This window comes from Scyliorhinus canicula, chromosome 14 (assembly GCF_902713615.1).
Source record: "Scyliorhinus canicula chromosome 14, sScyCan1.1, whole genome shotgun sequence".
Lineage (NCBI taxonomy): Eukaryota > Metazoa > Chordata > Chondrichthyes > Carcharhiniformes > Scyliorhinidae > Scyliorhinus > Scyliorhinus canicula.
The window spans coordinates 33,154,940-33,173,900 of NC_052159.1; the positions used below are offsets into that span (position 1 = coordinate 33,154,940).

Here is an 18,961-nt window from a genome sequence, read left to right on the forward strand (position 1 = left end):
AAGACAGATCGGTTGTATCAAACTGGACAAATGGCAGTCTTGCCAACAGTGCCCACATCCTGAGAATCTATGATTTGAAATCTGTAATTATAATATGGTTTCCTTCAACATTTGTTTTGTTCCAAGCATATCTCATAAAATACATGTTAATATTCTCTCCACCCTAGTAACTGTTTTGGAAGTATCTTGTAAATATTCTTCCATATTCTATGTTGAGCATCTCGATAAATGCAGTGCATCCATATTCAACAGACTTTTTAATTTGACTGTAATTAAATCTTAGTACAAACCTTTAACACAAAAGCAATGTGTTTTTAATTGAAGTTATTAAAGGGTTTAGAGAGAAATTATGCTTTTACAATTGCTTTAGCAGTCAATATGGTCTGTGCTTTTTTAAAAAGTAAAAGGCATAATCCCATGAAATACCTACAGTGCAAAAGGAGGCCATTTGGCCAATGGAGTCCTCACTGTCCCTCCTGAAAAGCACTCCACCAAGACGCACAGTTGCTGAGGGGTGGCACAGTAGTCAGCACTGCTGCTTCACAGCGCCGGGGACCTGGGTTTGACTACGGCCTTGGGTGACTGTGGATTCTCCGTGTGACTGCATGGGTTTCCTCCCACAGTCCAAAGGTTAGGAGGTGGGGTTATGGGGATAGGGCAGAGGAGTGGTCCTAGATAGGTGGTCAAAGGGTTGAATGAGCCAAATGGCCTCTTTTCCGCACTGTAGCAGTTCTCTATGCTTCACTTTCCCACCCTATCCCCATCTAATCTGTGTATTGTGGATTATGGGAGGAAACCGGAGCACCCTGGAAACCCACGCATGCACAGGCGAACATGCAAACTCCGCAGTCACCCAAGGCCAGAATTGAACCCGGGTCCCTGCTACTATGCCATGATTCTGCTTGTACAATTAAATTTGATTGATCACACATTTGTAGATAATTATTTTCTTCGGCAATGTTTTCTAATATGGGGGGGGGGGGGGGAATTCTCCGATCGCGGGACTAAGTGTCCGCGCCTTCATGAACGCCGTCGCGTTTCACGACGGCGCAAAATGGGCATGGGGACGAGCGATTTCTGTCCCCCACAGGGGGCTATGGACCAAGTGCTGGAAAATGGGGTTAGAATAGTTGGTTGCTTGATGGTTGGCACTGATGGGTCCAACTCGACACACAATACGGTCTTTCTCAATAGACAAGTGTTTGAAGTTTGCTTTTATTATGTCAACAGCATTTGTATTTTTAAACAAAGTACTCGGCTACCTCCATTTCTAGATCTTTAATATCCCCAAACAAAATATTACCCAGTCATAACATGTCCTGTACAGTATGCCTCGTGCAAGTGCATGTTTTATATAGTTAGACCTAGATGCAGGCCACTTGCATTATTCAAATACTTATAAGGGAAATGTTGGTTTTACATGTTGATTTGACATTATCTTTAAAACCTCTTTTGAAATGGTGGTTTTGGTGTTATTGACTTTTGCTACCGACCATTTTCCATCCACTTGACTTTTCCAAGAGTATAATGAAAGTTTGTAATATCAACATATTTACTGTCCAACCCACAAATCACCTTCCATGTTTAAACATTCAAAGACGCTGACCCATTTTGGTTTTCAAAAATAGCTGCATGTGGAAGTCATAATTTCTATATTCCAAAATGTGGTGAGTATCACCAAAAGTTATAAAGGCAAAATACAAAATTTTGAATGGGCTCTTATTTCGCACTGCTCGACCACGTTTTCTTTCCCCACTCTGCCCCAATCTCCTTACAACTGTTGTGGTTTTTCTCCTTACAACTGTTGTGGTTTTTCATCATCTGTTGGGCATTTTCTTGAATTTTCTTTTTAAACTAACAGTATTGTTATACAAGCATTTAAATCCTGGTTCCCAGTTAATCAAGATTACTTGTTTCCGCAATCAATGCCAAAATGTATTCTGCCCCTTGTAAAAGGCTGATGGTTGGTAGCTAATGGTTGGCATAATATATCTTTGATTATATGACTTTTTTATCTACCTGAAATGTACATAAGTTGGGACTAAAATGTCTTGTAATGCACCCTTTCTCGAGCAATTTGTTCACCTGTGCAATACTGTATTTAAGAATGTTTAATGTCCTTTCTATGTATAGTGTAGTTGACTACCTGAAAATTACTATTTTACAATTACTATAATACAATAAAAATTGGAACTTGAAACTATTTGTATGCTTTTTGTTGCAGTCAGATCAAGAAAATAATTGCACCTTATGTAATGTCCTTCTGGTTTCGGTAAGTAAGCCACTTCTCACTTGTTTTGAAGCCAAGAGTACCTTTGTGCTTGTTAATCTTTATTTGCAATGAAACTAGAAACGGTTTGTTTTAAATGGCCCAGTTTGTATATATCTGGCATTAATGCATTAATGGTGTAGAAGTGATTTACAATTAGATTCAATTTTTCTCAAATCATTGCAATTGCTTTAATAAATGAACCTTTCCAATTGCTTACAATCACCATCTATTTGGCTTGCACATGGTTTGACATTATTGTATTGTAGGTGCCTTGCATTTATTTTTATGATTGTCACTTGGGCTTGTTGCTCCTCATTGTAAGATGGCAAATGATGCTGTGGAGCATCACTACCTTTGTGCCAATTACGCTAAAATATGAAGCAGTAAAATTGACTTTTGAAACAAAAAAGTATCCGATCTGGCTGCCAGGAGTGTTTTTGCCTTCATATTTTGGTGGTGCTTCAACAGTTTGCATTTTTATATAGCACCCTTTTTAATGTAGTAAGTTGCCACGGTGCTTCAAAGGAATGATTTGAAGCATTTTCAGGAAAAAGAATGACACTGAGCTAGAAATATTTGGTGTGTTACAACTCGCTCGCTGTGGCAGCATGCACTTTTAATGCATTTTGTAGTCTTGAGCTATAGATATTGATAGAGGCTCCGAACTTTGCATGGCTGTTAAACCACTCCTCTTACTGCCTGCTGCCATTGACATGTGTTGGGCAATCTGTCTAATAATGAATGCACACTTCTTCTTGGCTGAAGTCCTGGGCAAATGGGTACTCTAATCTGGAGCGTCAGGCTCCGAGATGGGGACATTATTCACAGTGCCACAAGACCGTTGAGATATTGGGGCAGGTGACCGCGTTTGGTTTGAAGAAAGGACTTACAAGGGTGAGGGAGAGGTTTGGGCATGAGATTGCAGTACTTTGGGCCTAGGCAGCTGAAGGTGGAGTAACGTTAAACCAAAGGCTCGAATTGGAGAATAATGGGGCTGGTGGGCTGGTAAAGATTACAAAAATAGGAAGGAGCAAGGTTGTGGAAGGATTTGAACAATAGTATATAAATTTTAAAATGGAGCTGCTGCTGGAGCTAATAGAGGACCCCGAGCACTGGTCGACCAGAAAAGCATTGGCGTACCTGAGTCTACTGGTAACCAGGGAGTGGTTGACATCTTTCACAGTGTGGAGGTTAAGGTGGATGACAAGTATGACAGGTATGGAGGTGGCAGAAGGCGTATATTTAACCAAGTTCTCTAACTGGAGGTGGGGAAATGTTTTTCTCTTTCAATCCTCAAGTCTTGCTTTCTGATAAATCATGCAGCTAATTGAGCAATTGCTGTTTTTGAATCCTCTTTTTCTCTTTCATGGGATATGAGCATCGCTGGCAAGCCCAGTATTTATTGCCCATCCCTAACTACGCTAAGATCAAGTGGCTTATTAGGCCATCTCCGATGGAAGTTTGAGTCCACTATATTGCTGCGAGCAGGAGTTGTATGTAGGCCAGATTCGACTGATTTTCCTTCCAAAGGACATTCATGTAACAGTTGGGTTTGGGTTTTTACAACAATTGATTGTTGTAAAGCAGAGTGATTGATTGGCGACCACCAGATTTGAACAATAACAAACTAGTTATTAGAAGAGCTATGACTGCTAGAAAGTGCTGCCGACTGCTACAGCTGCAGGATAGATTCTGCCCAGGAAAGCCTGTGTTCGAACCCGGCATCTGTATACTATGCCCTGATTGGCTGACTGGGTCACATGACCCTTTTGAAACATCAGCCACTTACTGCAACATACTATTTAAAAAGTTAAATTTCACAATATTAACACCGTAAACTTCGTCTATCTGGGAACGTCCGCTTCCTCTGGGAGTGAAGTTGCTCAACAGGTTGTGTCGCAACTCCGTTGGATTCTCAGAAAGCAGACTTTCTTGTAAGGGTGCAGCAGTGCTACTTACTACTTCAGCTCCCACTGGAATAGTACTTGTCCCTTCAGGCTGACTATGCCCTTGGACTAACAGCCACGTTACTGGCAGATGCAATCGGAGTGGACTGCCCCACTGGGTCTCAATAACTCCCATCTCCTCGAATGATCCATGTGTTTTTTTTTAAGCCCATCTGGCCACCACAACATCTGGGACCCAACTTGTCCACTTCCAAATGCTGGATTGTCTACTTTGAATGTCCTCTCATCAGAAAATGAATCACGATACATCAAGGGAACACTTTGACTTGACTCCGCCCTCCCTACCAAATTTTCAAACACCAGGTCCAACCTGGCTCTTGACCAACAAGCCATCGTGAACTCAGCAGGAGTTACTCCAGTGGCTAGACGGCATCATTTGAGGAAACATGCCAATTTTGTCTCCAGGGATACAGGTGATATTCTTTTTTGTGGCTGCCTTAAAGGTTTGTACACCATATTCAGCGAGTCTATTTGAAGAGGGTAGTAAGGTGTGTACGTAATGTTTAATCCCATTTAGGTAATTTACGTAATGTTTAATCCACATGAAGTTTTGGAACTTGACACTGATAAATGTGGTCCCATTGTCTGAAATTAGGACCTTTTGGCAGATGTGCTATTGTGGATAGCACAATTGCTTCACAGCTCCAGGGTCCCGGGTTCAATTCCGGCTTGGGTCACTGTCTGTGTGGAGTCTGCACTTTCTCCCCGTGTCTGCGTGGGTTTCCTCCCGGGTGCTCCGGTTCCTCCCACAATCCAAAGATATGCAGGTTAGGTGGATTGGCCATGGTAAATTGCCCTTAGTGTCCAAAATTGCCCTTAGTGTTGGGTGGGGTTACTGGGTTATGGGGATAGGGTGGAGGTGTTGACCTAGGGTAGGGTGCTCTTTCCAAGAGCTGGTGCAGACTCGATGGGCTGAATGGCCTCCTTCTGCACTGTAAATTCTATGATAATAAATTCTATGATCTAGAAATTTCAGGCTATTGCTATTTTCTGAGGCACTGATGAGGGTGGCATACGTTCAGGTAATGGAAAACGCCTTAAGGCGTCTGCGTTGGTGCTGTGTGCCGCTGGTTGAAACGCCAGCAGCCAATAACCAAGTCCAATGCTGTATCCTCACAGACACCATTCGGGAGGGGGGATTGCTTTGTTTTCTTTCAAAAGCCCATGTAAAGTTATATGTTACGAAAGACAACTGCTAGGCCTTCTTAATTTATGAATATCCCCTCTGTCACTCGGGGTCCTTGAAACATAGCCAATGGGTCTTTCTGTCCCATCATTCGTGTATGTGACAAACAGCGCCAACTCCATATGACGATGCATCACAAGTGAACATTGTTTAGAAGGATCAAAATGGATTAGTAAACATGTGGATTGGAGGGTTTGTTTCACGTGCTTGAATGCTTCCCCACTCCAGCGTTTGTAATCTTTTAAAACTTCCTCCAGATTGGATAAATGCTCCTCCTCTTGGTCCCATTATCAAGACATCGTGCAGCAGACTCCCCAGAGTAAGTCGAAAAATGTCACCAAGCTGATGAGACCCCCCAAATGTTAATCGTGTAAACTATTAAAGGTGACAAATTCTCTGGAAGCATCATTCCAGTTACTGGTACGCATGACTCATGTCTAAATTGGTGTATGTTAGACCCCTCAGCCAACTTCGCATACAGGTCCTCTATTTTAGGGAAAGGGTACGTCCTGGATCACCGTCAACTTGTAGTCTTGGCAGATGCCAATGGACTAGTCAGGTTTGATGATGCTCTAATCGTCTCAACTTTGTCTTCCACACAGTTCTGGCCCTATAGAACCTTCTGTAGTTTCAGGATCTATATGAATCTTGGCTTTCAACCCCTCTGATTTTATGCAATTCCTCCTAGAATACATATTGGTATTCATGCAGGCTTCCTTCATCGGTATTCATGCAGGCTTCTTAATCTATATTAAAAGTTCTTGAGGTTTCTCTCCCTGCCACCCCCAAACAGCTAACCATGACTGACCCTCTGAAATACAATATAAATGGCTGCCATCTCGGGTAAAATCCTTGAATCATGGAATAGAATCCCTACGGTGCAGATGGAGGCCATTTGGCTCATCAAGTCTGCACCGACCCTCTTGACCCACCATTGCAGCAACCTCATCTAACCTTTTTGTTAGATCCGAAGGAGCAATTTATTATGACCACTCCACTTAACTACACATCTTTGGACTGTGGGAGGAAACCCACACAAGCACTGGGAGAACATGAAAACTCCACACAGACCCCCAAGATGGGAATTGAACCCAGTTATTGGTGCCCTCTAATTCCCCCCCCCCCCCACCCGAGTGTATTTGACCACCTTGAGATGTAAAAACTCCAAATGCTGCATTAAACTCTGTCCCTGTGAAATTACAATTTAAGGGTAGCTGGGGCAGATTGCTGCCTGCAGTTCAAGGCCCATTGACCCTAAAATCTTGATAGTCTCACCCATATATGTGGCCAGCCTGGCTACAGTGTTATTTAATCTTGGGGTTTGGGGGGGGGGGGGGGGGGGTTGAACAACTCGCTGAAGGTATCGGAAAGTTTGTTCTCCAACTATCGTGGCGGAGGTTCCCATGTGTACTTCCTTTGAGTGGATGACCATTAATTGGGGCTATTCTATCCACCTTCAGATTATTTAATGTAAAGACGTCTGGTCCATTTTCTGCATTCCCTTCCATGCTGTGCACTGGAGCCAGATTGCTGACCCTGCTTTCACTGGGAAGGCTCTGCTTATTCCTGCACTGGCGACTTGTGTTTATTTTGTTATCACAGTCAAAACACATTCTTCTTTAAATCGGGGGGGGTTTCAAACTTGGGGTCACAACCTACGGGTGGGTCGTGGGCAGGTTTCAGGAGCGGCTCAATCAGTCATGACGTTCACGATCGCGGGAGGAACTCCCAACGGCCGTGACCATGTTTTACAAATGCCGGCCGCAAACATTTGAGACTGCTGGCCATCCCGCGCATGCGAGCTGGAGCAAGCAGTGCACAGGCCCACAGTGCAGCGGGGTGGGTCGGTGCCTCCTGACGTTAGCATGCAGTCCGAGGCCAGTTTCCCACCAAAAACGGCAGCAGAGAGCAGGTCACGAGCTCTGTGCACTAACACACCTGTTCTGGGCGCGAGAGAGATTTCTCTTTTGTAGCTGCCAGCAGTGCTGGAGTGAGCTCCAGGGCCTCAAACAACCAACGAAGAAGCTGCTGAAAATAGGAACAAAGCAGTATAAAGATTACTTGAAGTGTGGGTTATTAATTGTGCCAGTGAAAATCGGGATGCAAAGTTCATGTGTGATTATATGCAGGGAAGCACTGGCAAATGAAAGATTAAATCCCTCAAAACTTCAAAAACATTTGAAGACTGAACATGGCAGTTTGAGGACAAACTGCTTGGGTTTTTGTTTTTCAATGGATGCAGTGAGGTCTGAAATCATCATTATTTGAAATGTAACATTGAATAACCGAGCAAGTGAGATCGTGTGGATCATGCAGGCTCACCTGTCACAATAAGGGGGAGCGAAAATGATGGGTCGCGTAGGATGGCAGTTGGTAAAAATGGGTCCCGGGCAAAAAAGTTTGAAAAACACTGCTGCACTTGTCCTGTAAGTATCTATTCCACAACCCCTCCCCCCACGTCTATAGCACTCTTCACTACTCCTCGGCTGCTGACTGAATCTTCTATATCTCTGCATTCTCTCTTTACGCTTTTCTGTTAATAAAACCTGAGCACCGCTGCTGCTCGCAGCTTCCTTACAAATCTTTTTTTTAAATTTAGAGTACCCAATTACTTTTTTTTTTCCTATTCCAATTTAGTGTGGCCAATCGACCTAATCTGCACATAGAACATAGAACATAGAACACTACAGCGCAGTACGGGCCCTTCGGCCCTCGATGTTGCGCCGACCTGTGAAACCATCTGAAGCCTATCTGACCTACACTATTCCATTTTCATCCATATGTCTATCCAGTGACCACTTAAATGCCCTTAAAGTTGGCGAGTCTACTACTGTTGCAGGCAGGGCGTTCCACACCCCTACTACTCTCTGAGTAAAGAAACTGCCTCTGATATCTGTCCTATATCTATCACCCCTCAATTTAAAGCTATGTCCCCTCGTGTTGGTCATCACCATCCGAGGAAAAAGACTCTCACTGTCCACCCTATCTAACCCTCTGACTATCTTATATGTCTCTATTAAGTCACCTCTCAGCCTTCTCCTCTCTAACGAAAACAACCTCAATTCCCTGAGCCTTTCCTCGTAAGACCTTCCCTCCATACCAGGCAACATCCTAGTAAATCTCCTCTGAACCCTTTCCAAAGCTTCCACATCCTTCCTATAATGTGGTGACCAGAACTGCACGCAGTACTCCAGGTGCGGCCGCACCAGAGTTATGTACAGCTGCAGCATGACCTTGTGGTTCCGAAACTCAATCCCCCTGCTTATAAAGGCTAGCACACCATATGCCTTCTTAACAGCCCTATTAACCTGGGTGGCAACTTTCAGGGATTTATGTACCTGGATGCCGAGATCTCTCTGTTCATCTACACTACCAAGAATCTTGCCATTAGCCCAGTACTCTGCATTCCTGTTACTCCTTCCAAAGTGAACCACCTCACACTTTTCCGCATTAAACTCAATCTGCCACCTCTCAGCCCAGCTCTGCAGCTTATCTATGTCCCTCTGTATCCTATAACATCCTTCAGCACTATCCACAGCTCCACCGACCTTCGTGTCATCTGCAAATTTACTAACCCATCCTTCTACACCCTCTTCCAGGTCATTTATAAAAATGACAAACCGCAGTGGCCCCAAAACAGATCCTTGCGGTACACCACTAGTAACTGAACTCCAGGATGAACATTTGCCATCAACCACCACCCTCTGTCTTCTTTCAGCTAGCCAATTACTGATCCAACCGCTAAATCACCTTCAATTCCATACTTCCTTATTTTCTGCAATAGCCTACCGTGGGGAACCTTATCAAACGCCTTACTGAAATCCATATACACCACATCAACAGCTTTACCCTGATCCACCTGTTTGGTCACCTTCTCAAAAAACTCAATAAGGTTTGTGAGGCATGACCTACCCTTCACAAAACCGTGTTGACTATCGCTAATCAACTTGTTCTTTTCAAGATGATTATAAAACCCTATCTCTTATAACCTTTTCCAACATTTTACCCACGACCGAAGTAAGGCTCACAGGTCCTTAATTACCAGGGTTGTCTCTACTCCCCTTCTTGAACAAGGGGACAACATTTGCTATCCTCCAGTCTTCCGGCACTATTCCTGTCGACAAAGACGACATAAAGATCAAGGACAAAGGCTCTGCAATCTCCTCCCTGGCTTCCCAGAGAATCCTAGGATAAATCCCATCTGGCCCAGGGGACTTATCTATTTTGACATTTTCCAAAATTGCTAACACCACCTCCTTTTGAACCTCAATTCCATCTAGCCTGGTCGACTGAACCTGAGTGTTCTCCTCGACAACATTGTCTTTCTCCAGTGTAAACACTGACGAAAAATATCCATTTAACGCTTCCCCTATCTCCTCTGATTCCACACACAACTTTCCACTACTATCCTTGATTGGCCCTAATCTTACTCGAGTCATTCTTTTGTTCCTGATATACCTATAGAAAGCCTTAGGGTTTTCCTTGATCCTATCCACCAACGACTTTTCGTGTCCTCGCCTCGCTCTTCTTAACTCTCCCTTTAGGTCCTTCCTGGCTAACTTGTAACTCTCAAGTGCCCTAACTGAGCCTTCATGTCTCATCCTAACATAAGCCTTCTTCTTCCTCTTGACAAGTGCTTCAACTTCCTTAGTAAACCACGGTTCCCTTGCTCGACAACTTCCTCCCTGCCTGACAGGTACATACTTATACATCTTTGGGTTGCGGGGGTGAAACCCACGCAGACATAGAGAGAATGAGCAAACTCCACATAGACGGTGACCCAGGGCTGGGATTCGAACCCAGGTCCTCAGCAGTCCCAGTGCTATCCACTCTGCCACATGCTGCCCTGCTTCCTTCCAAACCTGATGGACTTTGCCGCCCCACACATTTTGAAGCTCTAGAGCACCTTTTTCTGCGTTTTCCAGAGCCAGCGCAAGTTCCAGCACTGCCTTCAGGGTTATCTTGGACTTGGCCAACAATTTCTTCACCCCAAATACTAGACCGGCTCTTAATATGTCATAAAGGACAGGCCCATATTCAGTGTTCTGTTTGCCTTAGTCTGGCCACAGAGGCTGCTATCTCTTCTCCAGGGGCTCTTGTAGTTGAATTAAATTTATACTTTTGCTTATTTATCAAGACCTTTTGGATGGTAATGGACTTTAACGAAATCTGAAGTATTTGTATTGGGGACTTGTAGAGATGTCAATCTCCTGATTTTTAAATGAAGGTTTAAGCTCCCCAAGTCACTCTTTGGCTTTCTTTTCCTTTTCCTGCTCTTTCTCTCTTTCTTCCCCCGTCCCCCCAAAAAACCCAGACTATTCCATAGAATAACTGTTGACTATTTATACAGTGTGCAACTGACTCCTACAGCTCCAGAATGATTCTGCCCAGGAAAGCCCGTGCTCAGGCCTGGGATTCGCTTGTTATGCCCTGATTGACCGAAGTGACCCTTAAATCTCACCCCCTTAAAGGGGCCCACTACTAAAGTTGTCATGGTCACCACGACTGAAACTAGCTTACAATTCCAGATGTATTAATTGAATGTAAATTCCACCAGCTGCATGGCGAGATTTGAACCTGTGCCCTCAGAATTAACCTGGGCCTCTGGATCCAATGAAACTACCACTACATCTCTCCATTTGACTGAAGGGCAGGAACTTTGGATTTGGGACATCTCAATGCAGATATTTTCATTTTGTACATTTCCCATCTGTCAGCATCATAGAAACACTGGTTATTCTAAACTTGGCCAAAGAAGTCTGAAGTTGATGTTGTAAAGCCAATCCCAATGCATTAGAAATTATTTCCAGTGTGATGCTGTGGTACCTGGCTACTATAAATGTATGCATTATAAAACTGCCACAGCTGTGATTACATACTGAACTAATCTCTCTCCTCCTGCCAAACCTCATGTGGCACCTCGAGTATATTCCATTTGGGTGTAATACATTGGTACCTTCTTGTCAACTTCAAAGAATTATGGGGACTGCTTTTCAATGGAAAGAAATATTATAAGAAACTCGTCCTTTATTTGCATCAAGCAGTTACTCTTATCATTGAAATGAGGCCGTAGTGCTGTAGCAAGCTCTTGTGAACGAGTCCATTTAATCTCTTGCAGTGTATTGTACTTTTTTCTTAGCAGGACTGGGTATAAAAGTAACAAGACAGTAGTTCCCCTGCCTCACATAGTGAGGTACAGACTCCATTCATTGAATGAAAAGTTAACTTAGTCTGGATGCAGTCCTGTGTGAATGTTTTGAGTGAGCAAGTTGCAGTAACTGTAATTGGAACATGGGGCAATCTTTATCAATTACGTTTAATTTGTGTATGCTGGGAATCGGGACACTGAACTTGCCCTTTTAGCCCAGTGTGCCTTCAAATAATGTAGGCTGTCCAGCTGGGGCTAAGTGCTTTACTCGCATTTCCCTACACTATCCACTATTCCTGCACTTTGTTCAATAGAATCCACCAGTATTTAAGAAAATCAGAACTTGACCAATTTGTATTTTTTCTTCTGTTTGGCAGGATTTTTGGTATCGTTCTTATAATTGTTGATGTTGTTCTTGTAATTGTGGACTTGTCAACGGCAAATAAAAGTAAGCCTTTTAGGCATGGAATTGTAGGCGTATCATTGGCTATATCCTTCTTCTTTGCTATTGATGTTCTTCTTCGGATCTTTGTTGAAGGGTAAGGACTTTGTCTTGTATTAAAGAAAAGAAAACTAGGATTTTCATGTTGCTGTTAGATAACTTGCAAAATGTTATACATTGAGAATAATCCCCTTTTTTTGTGTCCAAATATTGGGATTAAGTGAAATAGGAGGGGAAAAAAAACTTGGAAATAAATCTTGGCTCCCCAATACTATTGGACTAAATCCATTTCCAAAGGATTACATGCCTATCTTTTTTACACTAAAGCTGTTGCATCTTCAATTAAATCCAGATTTCACGGCATTTCCATATTGACACATAGCATGAAGGATCTGCATAATTATTGATCTCTCTCAAAAAAAGGAATGTAATGTTAAAGTTCACATGTGATTCACAGTAAACTGAATTTTCCAGAGACTATTGGGGGGGAAGTGAAAATCCATTCCCATTGAACTGTAGCTCAAGTCCCGTGGCAATTTTACCATTTGACCTCCGGTGAAGGTGTGTCTGACAGTCAGACTGGGAGTGGGATGATGAGCTAGAGTGAGCAGAAGCTCAAAAGCCATAATTGTGGACTGAACTGATGTATTCAGAAGCAATCTCTCCATCTACGTTTAGTCTCCCCAGTGTGGTGAAGATGGCAGCTGTGATTTTCTTGGCATGGGATGAAAATGGCAGTAGTGTTTTGCTGCTTGAGTGAGAAACGACCCCCAGACCCCCCCTGTTCTATGTTGGGTGGGATGACTTGAGCATATTTTATATGCATAGAGTATATTCTGTTTTTTTTTAAATTTTACTTTACTGTTCATGGTAGCAAACCATTTTTCTTCCCGTTTATATAAAAAAACATAGTCCTGGAATATATACATATTTTTTGCAAATTGTACTACTTTATTTTAAAGAAAATGGATCCAAACTGACATGCTAAACCAGCTTTGGAAGGGCGTAACAAAGGGATATGGAATCACTATTTTGTATGCAGCAATAAGAAAAAATGTACATGAAATTTTAAAATCAACAATTTGTGATGTACTTATTCAATCTATCTGTTGCAGGTTCCGTGTATATTTTCGATCCAAGCTTAACATTTTGGATGCGGTTATTGTGGTTGTTACCCAAGTTATTACAATGGTATATGCCTTTTCTGATTTGAGTGGAGCAACACTCATTCCCAGGTATAGTGATACACATGAATGATACAACTTAACATAGACGTGATGGAAATGCTACATTTTAAATCAGAATTTTTAACTTTTTGTGCATTATTAATGTTTTTAATAGTGTCATGTAAAGTATCAGGGGCTGTTTAGCACACTGGGCTAAATCGCTGGCTTTGAAAGCAGACCAAGGCAGGCCAGCAGCACGGTTTGATTCTCGTAATAGCCTCCCCGAACAGGCGCCGGAATGTGGCGACTAGGGGCTTTTCACAGTAACTTCATTGAAGCCTACTCGTGACCATAAGCAATTTTTCATTTCATTTCATGTATTTTTTAAAATCACAACTTCAACAGAAATCTTTGATCTAAATGGAGAAAAGTTTGATTGAAGCAGCTGAATTTATCTATATATTTCAATATCTTCTCACTAATGATGAGCACGGTAGCATAGTGGTTAGCACAATTGCTTCACAGCTCCAGTGTCCCAGGTTCGATTCCCGACAGATTCACTGTCTGTACGGAGTCTGCACGTTCTCCCCGTGTCTGCGTGGGTTTCCTCCGGGTGCTCCGGTTTCCTCCCACAGTCCAAAGATGTGCAAGTTAGGTGGATTGGCCATGCTAAATTGCCCTTTAGTGTTGGGTGGGGTTACTGAGTTATTGGGATAGGGAGGAGGTGTGGGCTTGGATAGGGTGCTCTTTCCAAGAGCTGGTGCAGACTCGATGGGCCAAATAGTTCTGCACTAACTTCTATGAAAACTTGATGCACAAATTGATGTTTTGAGGGGTGAGGAAGGAGAGCAAAATCATTTTTAATTTTGAGGGGGAAAAACTCTGTTTAGCTTACCAAGTGTGGAAAGACTATGGCAGTGTGATCTGTTCCGGATTCATAAGGGGCAGCATTGTGGCAGTGATTACAGCAACATGGACCCGGGTTCAATTCCAATCTCTGGTGACTGTCCGTGTGGAGATTGCACATTCTTGCGGGTTTGCTCCAGTTTCCTTCCACATTCCAAAGATGTGCAGGTTGGGTGAATTGGCCATGATCAATTGCCCCTTAAGGTGGGGTTATAGGGCGGGGGATTGGGCCTAGGTTGGGTGGTCTTTCGAAGTATCAGTGTAGACTCAATGGGCTGAATGGCCTCTTTCTACTCTCTATATGAGCTTTCATATGAAACTGAAATTGGTGATTGATGAAATTTAGAAGGGCTCAAGTACAAAGTTTCATTGTCAATTTGTGATTCCACACGTTTATTCCATACATTTATTTGCATCTAGTGTTTCCAGTGAATTTTGATAGGTGCACAACTAAGACAGACTTCAATACTTGGTCTTTGGATATACCCTAGGGAACCGTGCAGGGACTATGGTGTTGACCAATGTGGCAGCCATTTTTGATTACAGCATGACCCAACAAAATAGTAAATTGGATAATCAGATAACCTATTTTATACTGTTTGAGAGGATTTTGAACAAGAACGTCTGGAATCTATTTTCTTTTTAAACCTACCTGATCTGTAAAAGCAGACCAGCAACCCTTTTTATCACTGGCCTATTTCTCTCACTTCATAGGCTAGATTAGGGATAACATTTGGAGTGTATGAGCTCATAGTGTTGAGGTGAATGTCATCTACCATTTGAGTAAGGGAAATGCACTAACCAATTGACTGTATGGATATTGACATCGTGAACTCTGAAACGGAAGGTTGTGCAGCAGGAGAAAAATGATGTGAAGCAATTTAATAGCAAAGAGATTGTTCGTGAAATGCATTCCTCCTAGTAGTTTATCTGTGGTGACTCAACTTGCTGCTAAATGGAGTAGAACACATCTTTGAACTTTTCCTGACCATAGGTTTCTGATATCTCTGATATAATTAGGAAGGAATGATGTTGGATGGCCAGGAGGGAAAACTGGAGCAAATATTACAGCCAGTTTTCTCTAATCTTATGGGTATTGTAGATTGAGTTGTATCCCATTTGATGCACCTAAAATCCCTCCTGTTTAACCATTTCAATAATAGCTGCCTCCTACCTTAAGCTAGGATCAAACCATCTGGGCCAGCAAGTCCATACTGGTGTTTATGTTCCTCACTAATTGCCTTCTAACCCCATCAACATAACGCATTTTTTGTATTTCTTTCTCCCTCCACTAGATTTCCATTTCAATTCATCTGTGCTATTTTGTCCAACTACTTGTGATGGGTAGGATCTAATTCAAACATTCTCTTGATAAAGAAGTTGCTCCGACATTCCCTATTGCCTCTCCCTGATGAGTGAAACATTTTTTATGCTACCCTTTCATAACCTAAATAAGATTATCTTGAGCCTTTTTTATTGGACCGAGAAGAGCCCCAGCCTGTTAAATCTTGCTGATCCAATCTTTGCTGATGGATATCTAACATCATTAGTCTTGTAACATTTTGCAATATCATCGCCAGCATCCCTTGTTTTTTTATAATCTGGCGACGAGAACTGTTAACCGTATTCCAAGTATGGTCCAAACTGAGTTTTCATGCAAGTTCAGCATAACTTTTGCTTTTCAATTCTGTCTTTCTGGAAGTGAATCCCTGTGCTATGTTTGCCTTTTTTTGATGGCCTTATTAATTAATATCGCTATTTTTAGTGATTTATGTATCTTTCTCCCAGATTCCTCTGCTCCTCTACCCCATTCAGACACTTATTTTCCAAGGAGTATTGATATTGCTATGTAATTCGGCGACCCCAGCTGAGAACATGGTATTTGATGATTTGACCAATTACAAGGAACTTAGTCACTTAAAATTTATCTATGCAAGGTATTTGAAACCCTTAAATTGTACAGTATATACATTTGGATGATGTGTGGACAGTGTTGTTTTAAACTTGTGTGTTTTGTAGAAAAGGGCACCAGAATTTTTTTCTGCTGATTCAGATACTCTTATTGCAGGAGGAGGGATGTTTAGATTTCTAAAAGGATGGATAATTCCACTAATAAACTTTGTTCCTTAGGGTGGTGACTGTTTTTCGAGTGCTTCGAGTTGTCATCTTGGTTAGAATTTTCAGGCTTGCCTCACAGAAAAAACATCTGGAAAAGGCCACCAGACGAATGGTGAGTTTGTCTTGGAAACACTCCCAAAGCTGGAGAGTGCAGTTTTATTTTTGTAAAAGTTGGTTTTTAAGGCCTCAATATATTGTCTCCGTAACTGGCTGGGAATGGTGGGGAAATGTAGTTACAATATTAAAGTTGCAAAAGTTTCTTGATTAAATTATAGAAGGGTTACACCACAAAAGGAACATAATGGATCTGAATTAAGCACATGATTTGTTGGGTTCTGCTATGAATGAAACTAAGGTTTTGGACAGACACATCTTCGTGAAGGTTTCACCATTTTTTTTTTTAAAATAATTTTTATTGAAAGAGTTTTTCCATACAGACATTTACCCCTACTAATTTTTAAATTATTTACAACACAATCCCTCTAGGCAAATGTCCCTCCCTCGCCCGCCCTCTCGCGCGCACCAGTCCTCCCCCCCCCCCCCCCCCCCCCCCCCCCCCCCCAGGCAACCTTAACAAACAAGGCAGCCTACAGTTTCAGACATGAGCAGCGAGCAGACTTGCCCGCGTTACAGTCGTGCATGTCCCCCCACGACCCTTGCTGCCCCCCCCCCCCCCCCCCCCCCCTCCCGGGTTGCTGCTGCCACGACCCCGAACGTCTATCTCTGATCTAAAAAGTCAAGGAAAGGTTGCCACCGCCTGGCGAATCCCTGTACCGACCCTCTCAGGGCAAATTTGATCCTTTCTAGCTGAATATAGCTAGCCATATCGTTAATCCAAGTTTCAACGCTTGGAGGCCTCGCGTCCTTCCATTGAATTAATATCCTTCGTCGAGCCACTAGGGACGCAAAGGCCAGTATTCCGGCCTCCCTAGCCTCCTGTACCCCCGGTTCTACCCCGACCCCAAAGATCGCAAGCCCCCATCCTGGTTTGACCCTGGACCCCACCACCTTCGACACCGTCCTTGCCACCCCCTTCCAGAACCCTTCCAGCACCGGACATGCCCAGAACATATGCACATGGTTCGCTGGGCTTCCCAGACATCTGACACACCTGTCCTCACCCCCAAAGAACCGGCTCATCCTTGTCCCCGTCATGTGAGCTCTATGCAGCACCTTAAATTGAATGAGGCTCAGTCTCGCACACGAGGAGGAAGAGTTGACCTTCTCCAGTGCATCCGCCCACGTCCCGTCTTCTATCTGCTCTCCCAGCTCCCCTTCCCACTTGGCTTTCAGCTCCTCCCCTGATGCTGCTTCCGCCTCCTGCATTATCTTGTAGATGTCTGATATCTTCCCCCCTCCGACCCAGACCCCCGAGAGCACCCTATCACTCGCCCCCTTACTGGGGAGCAGGGGAAACCCCTCCACCTGCCGCCTAGCAAATGCCTTCACTTGTAAATATCTGAACATGTTTCCCGGGGGGAGCTCAAACTTCTCCTCCAGCCCTCCCAGGCTCGCAAACCTCCCCTCTATAAACAGGTCCTTCAGCTGCCGTATGCCCACCCTGTACCAGCTCTGAAATCCCCCGTCGATGTTCCCCGGGATGAATCTATGGTTCCCTCTTATTGGCGCCGCCAACAGACCTCCCATTTCCCCCCTATGTCGCCTCCACTGCCCCCATATCTTGAGGGTGGCCGCCACCACCGGGCTCGTGGTGTACCTCGTGGGGGGGAGCGGCCATGGTGCCGTTACTAGGGCCCCCAGGCTTGTGTTGCCACAGGACGCCCTCTCCATTCGTTTCCAAGCTGCCCCCTCCCCTTCCATCATCCACTTGCGCACCATTGACACATTTGCCGCCCAGTAGTACCCCGAGAGATTGGGCAGTGCCAGCCCTCCACTGTCCCTACTCCGCTCCAAAAAGACCCTCCTCACCCTTGGGGTGCCATGCGCCCACACGTAGCTCATGATGCTACTCGTCACCTTTTTGAAGAAGGCCCTAGGGAGGAAGATGGGCAAGCACTGAAATAAAAACAAGAACCTTGGGAGGACCGTCATTTTGATTGACTGCACCCTCCCCGCCAGCGACAACGGTACCATGTCCCACCTCTTAAATTCCTCCTCCATCTGTTCCACCAGCCTGGAAAAGTTCAACTTGTGGAGGGTCCCCCAGTTCCTTGCCACCTGCACCCCTAAGTACCTAAAGCTCTTTCCTGCTCGCTTGAAGGGGAGTCTCCCAATACCCTCTCCCTGGTCCCCCGGGTGTATCACAAAAACCTCGCTTTTGCCCAAATTTAGTTTGTACCCCGAAAAGTCCCCAAACTCTGCTAATAGTTCCATTATCTCCGGCATTCCCCCTTCTGGGTCTGCCACGTACAGCAGTAGATCATCCGCATACAGCGATACTCGATGTTCCTCCCCCCCCCCCCCCCCCCCCCCCCCTAGTCAGTCCTCTCCACCCCCCTGAACCCCTCAGTGCCATCGCCAACGGTTCAATCGCCAGTGCGAAAAGTAGGGGGGATAGGGGACATCCCTGCCTGGTCCCTCGGTGGAGCCCGAAATACTCCGACCTCCTCCCGTTTGTCACTACACTCGCCGTCGGGGCCGAGTAGAGCAACTTCACCCACTTAATAAACCCTTCCCCAAACCCAAACCGTTCCAACGTCTCCCACAGGTACTCCCACTCCACCCTATCGAATGCCTTCTCCGCGTCCAGCGCTACCACTATCTCAGCCTCCCACTCCACTGCCGGCATCATAATT

At 44.2% G+C, this 18,961-nt stretch overlaps 1 protein-coding gene across 4 annotated transcripts in view; it reads left to right on the plus strand.

Annotated features, from left to right (window-relative positions):
• The window catches only part of tpte (transmembrane phosphatase with tensin homology), a 99,776-nt gene that overhangs the window by 22,300 nt on the left and 58,515 nt on the right, over positions 1–18,961 (plus strand). For all 4 annotated transcript variants that reach the window (XM_038818394.1, XM_038818393.1, XM_038818392.1 and 1 more), the window contains 4 exons: positions 2,225–2,272; positions 11,951–12,112; positions 13,131–13,250; positions 16,218–16,317. In XM_038818394.1, the coding sequence (XP_038674322.1) occupies positions 2,225–2,272; positions 11,951–12,112; positions 13,131–13,250; positions 16,218–16,317 (430 nt within the window). The remainder of the gene's footprint in view (positions 1–2,224; positions 2,273–11,950; positions 12,113–13,130; positions 13,251–16,217; positions 16,318–18,961) is intronic.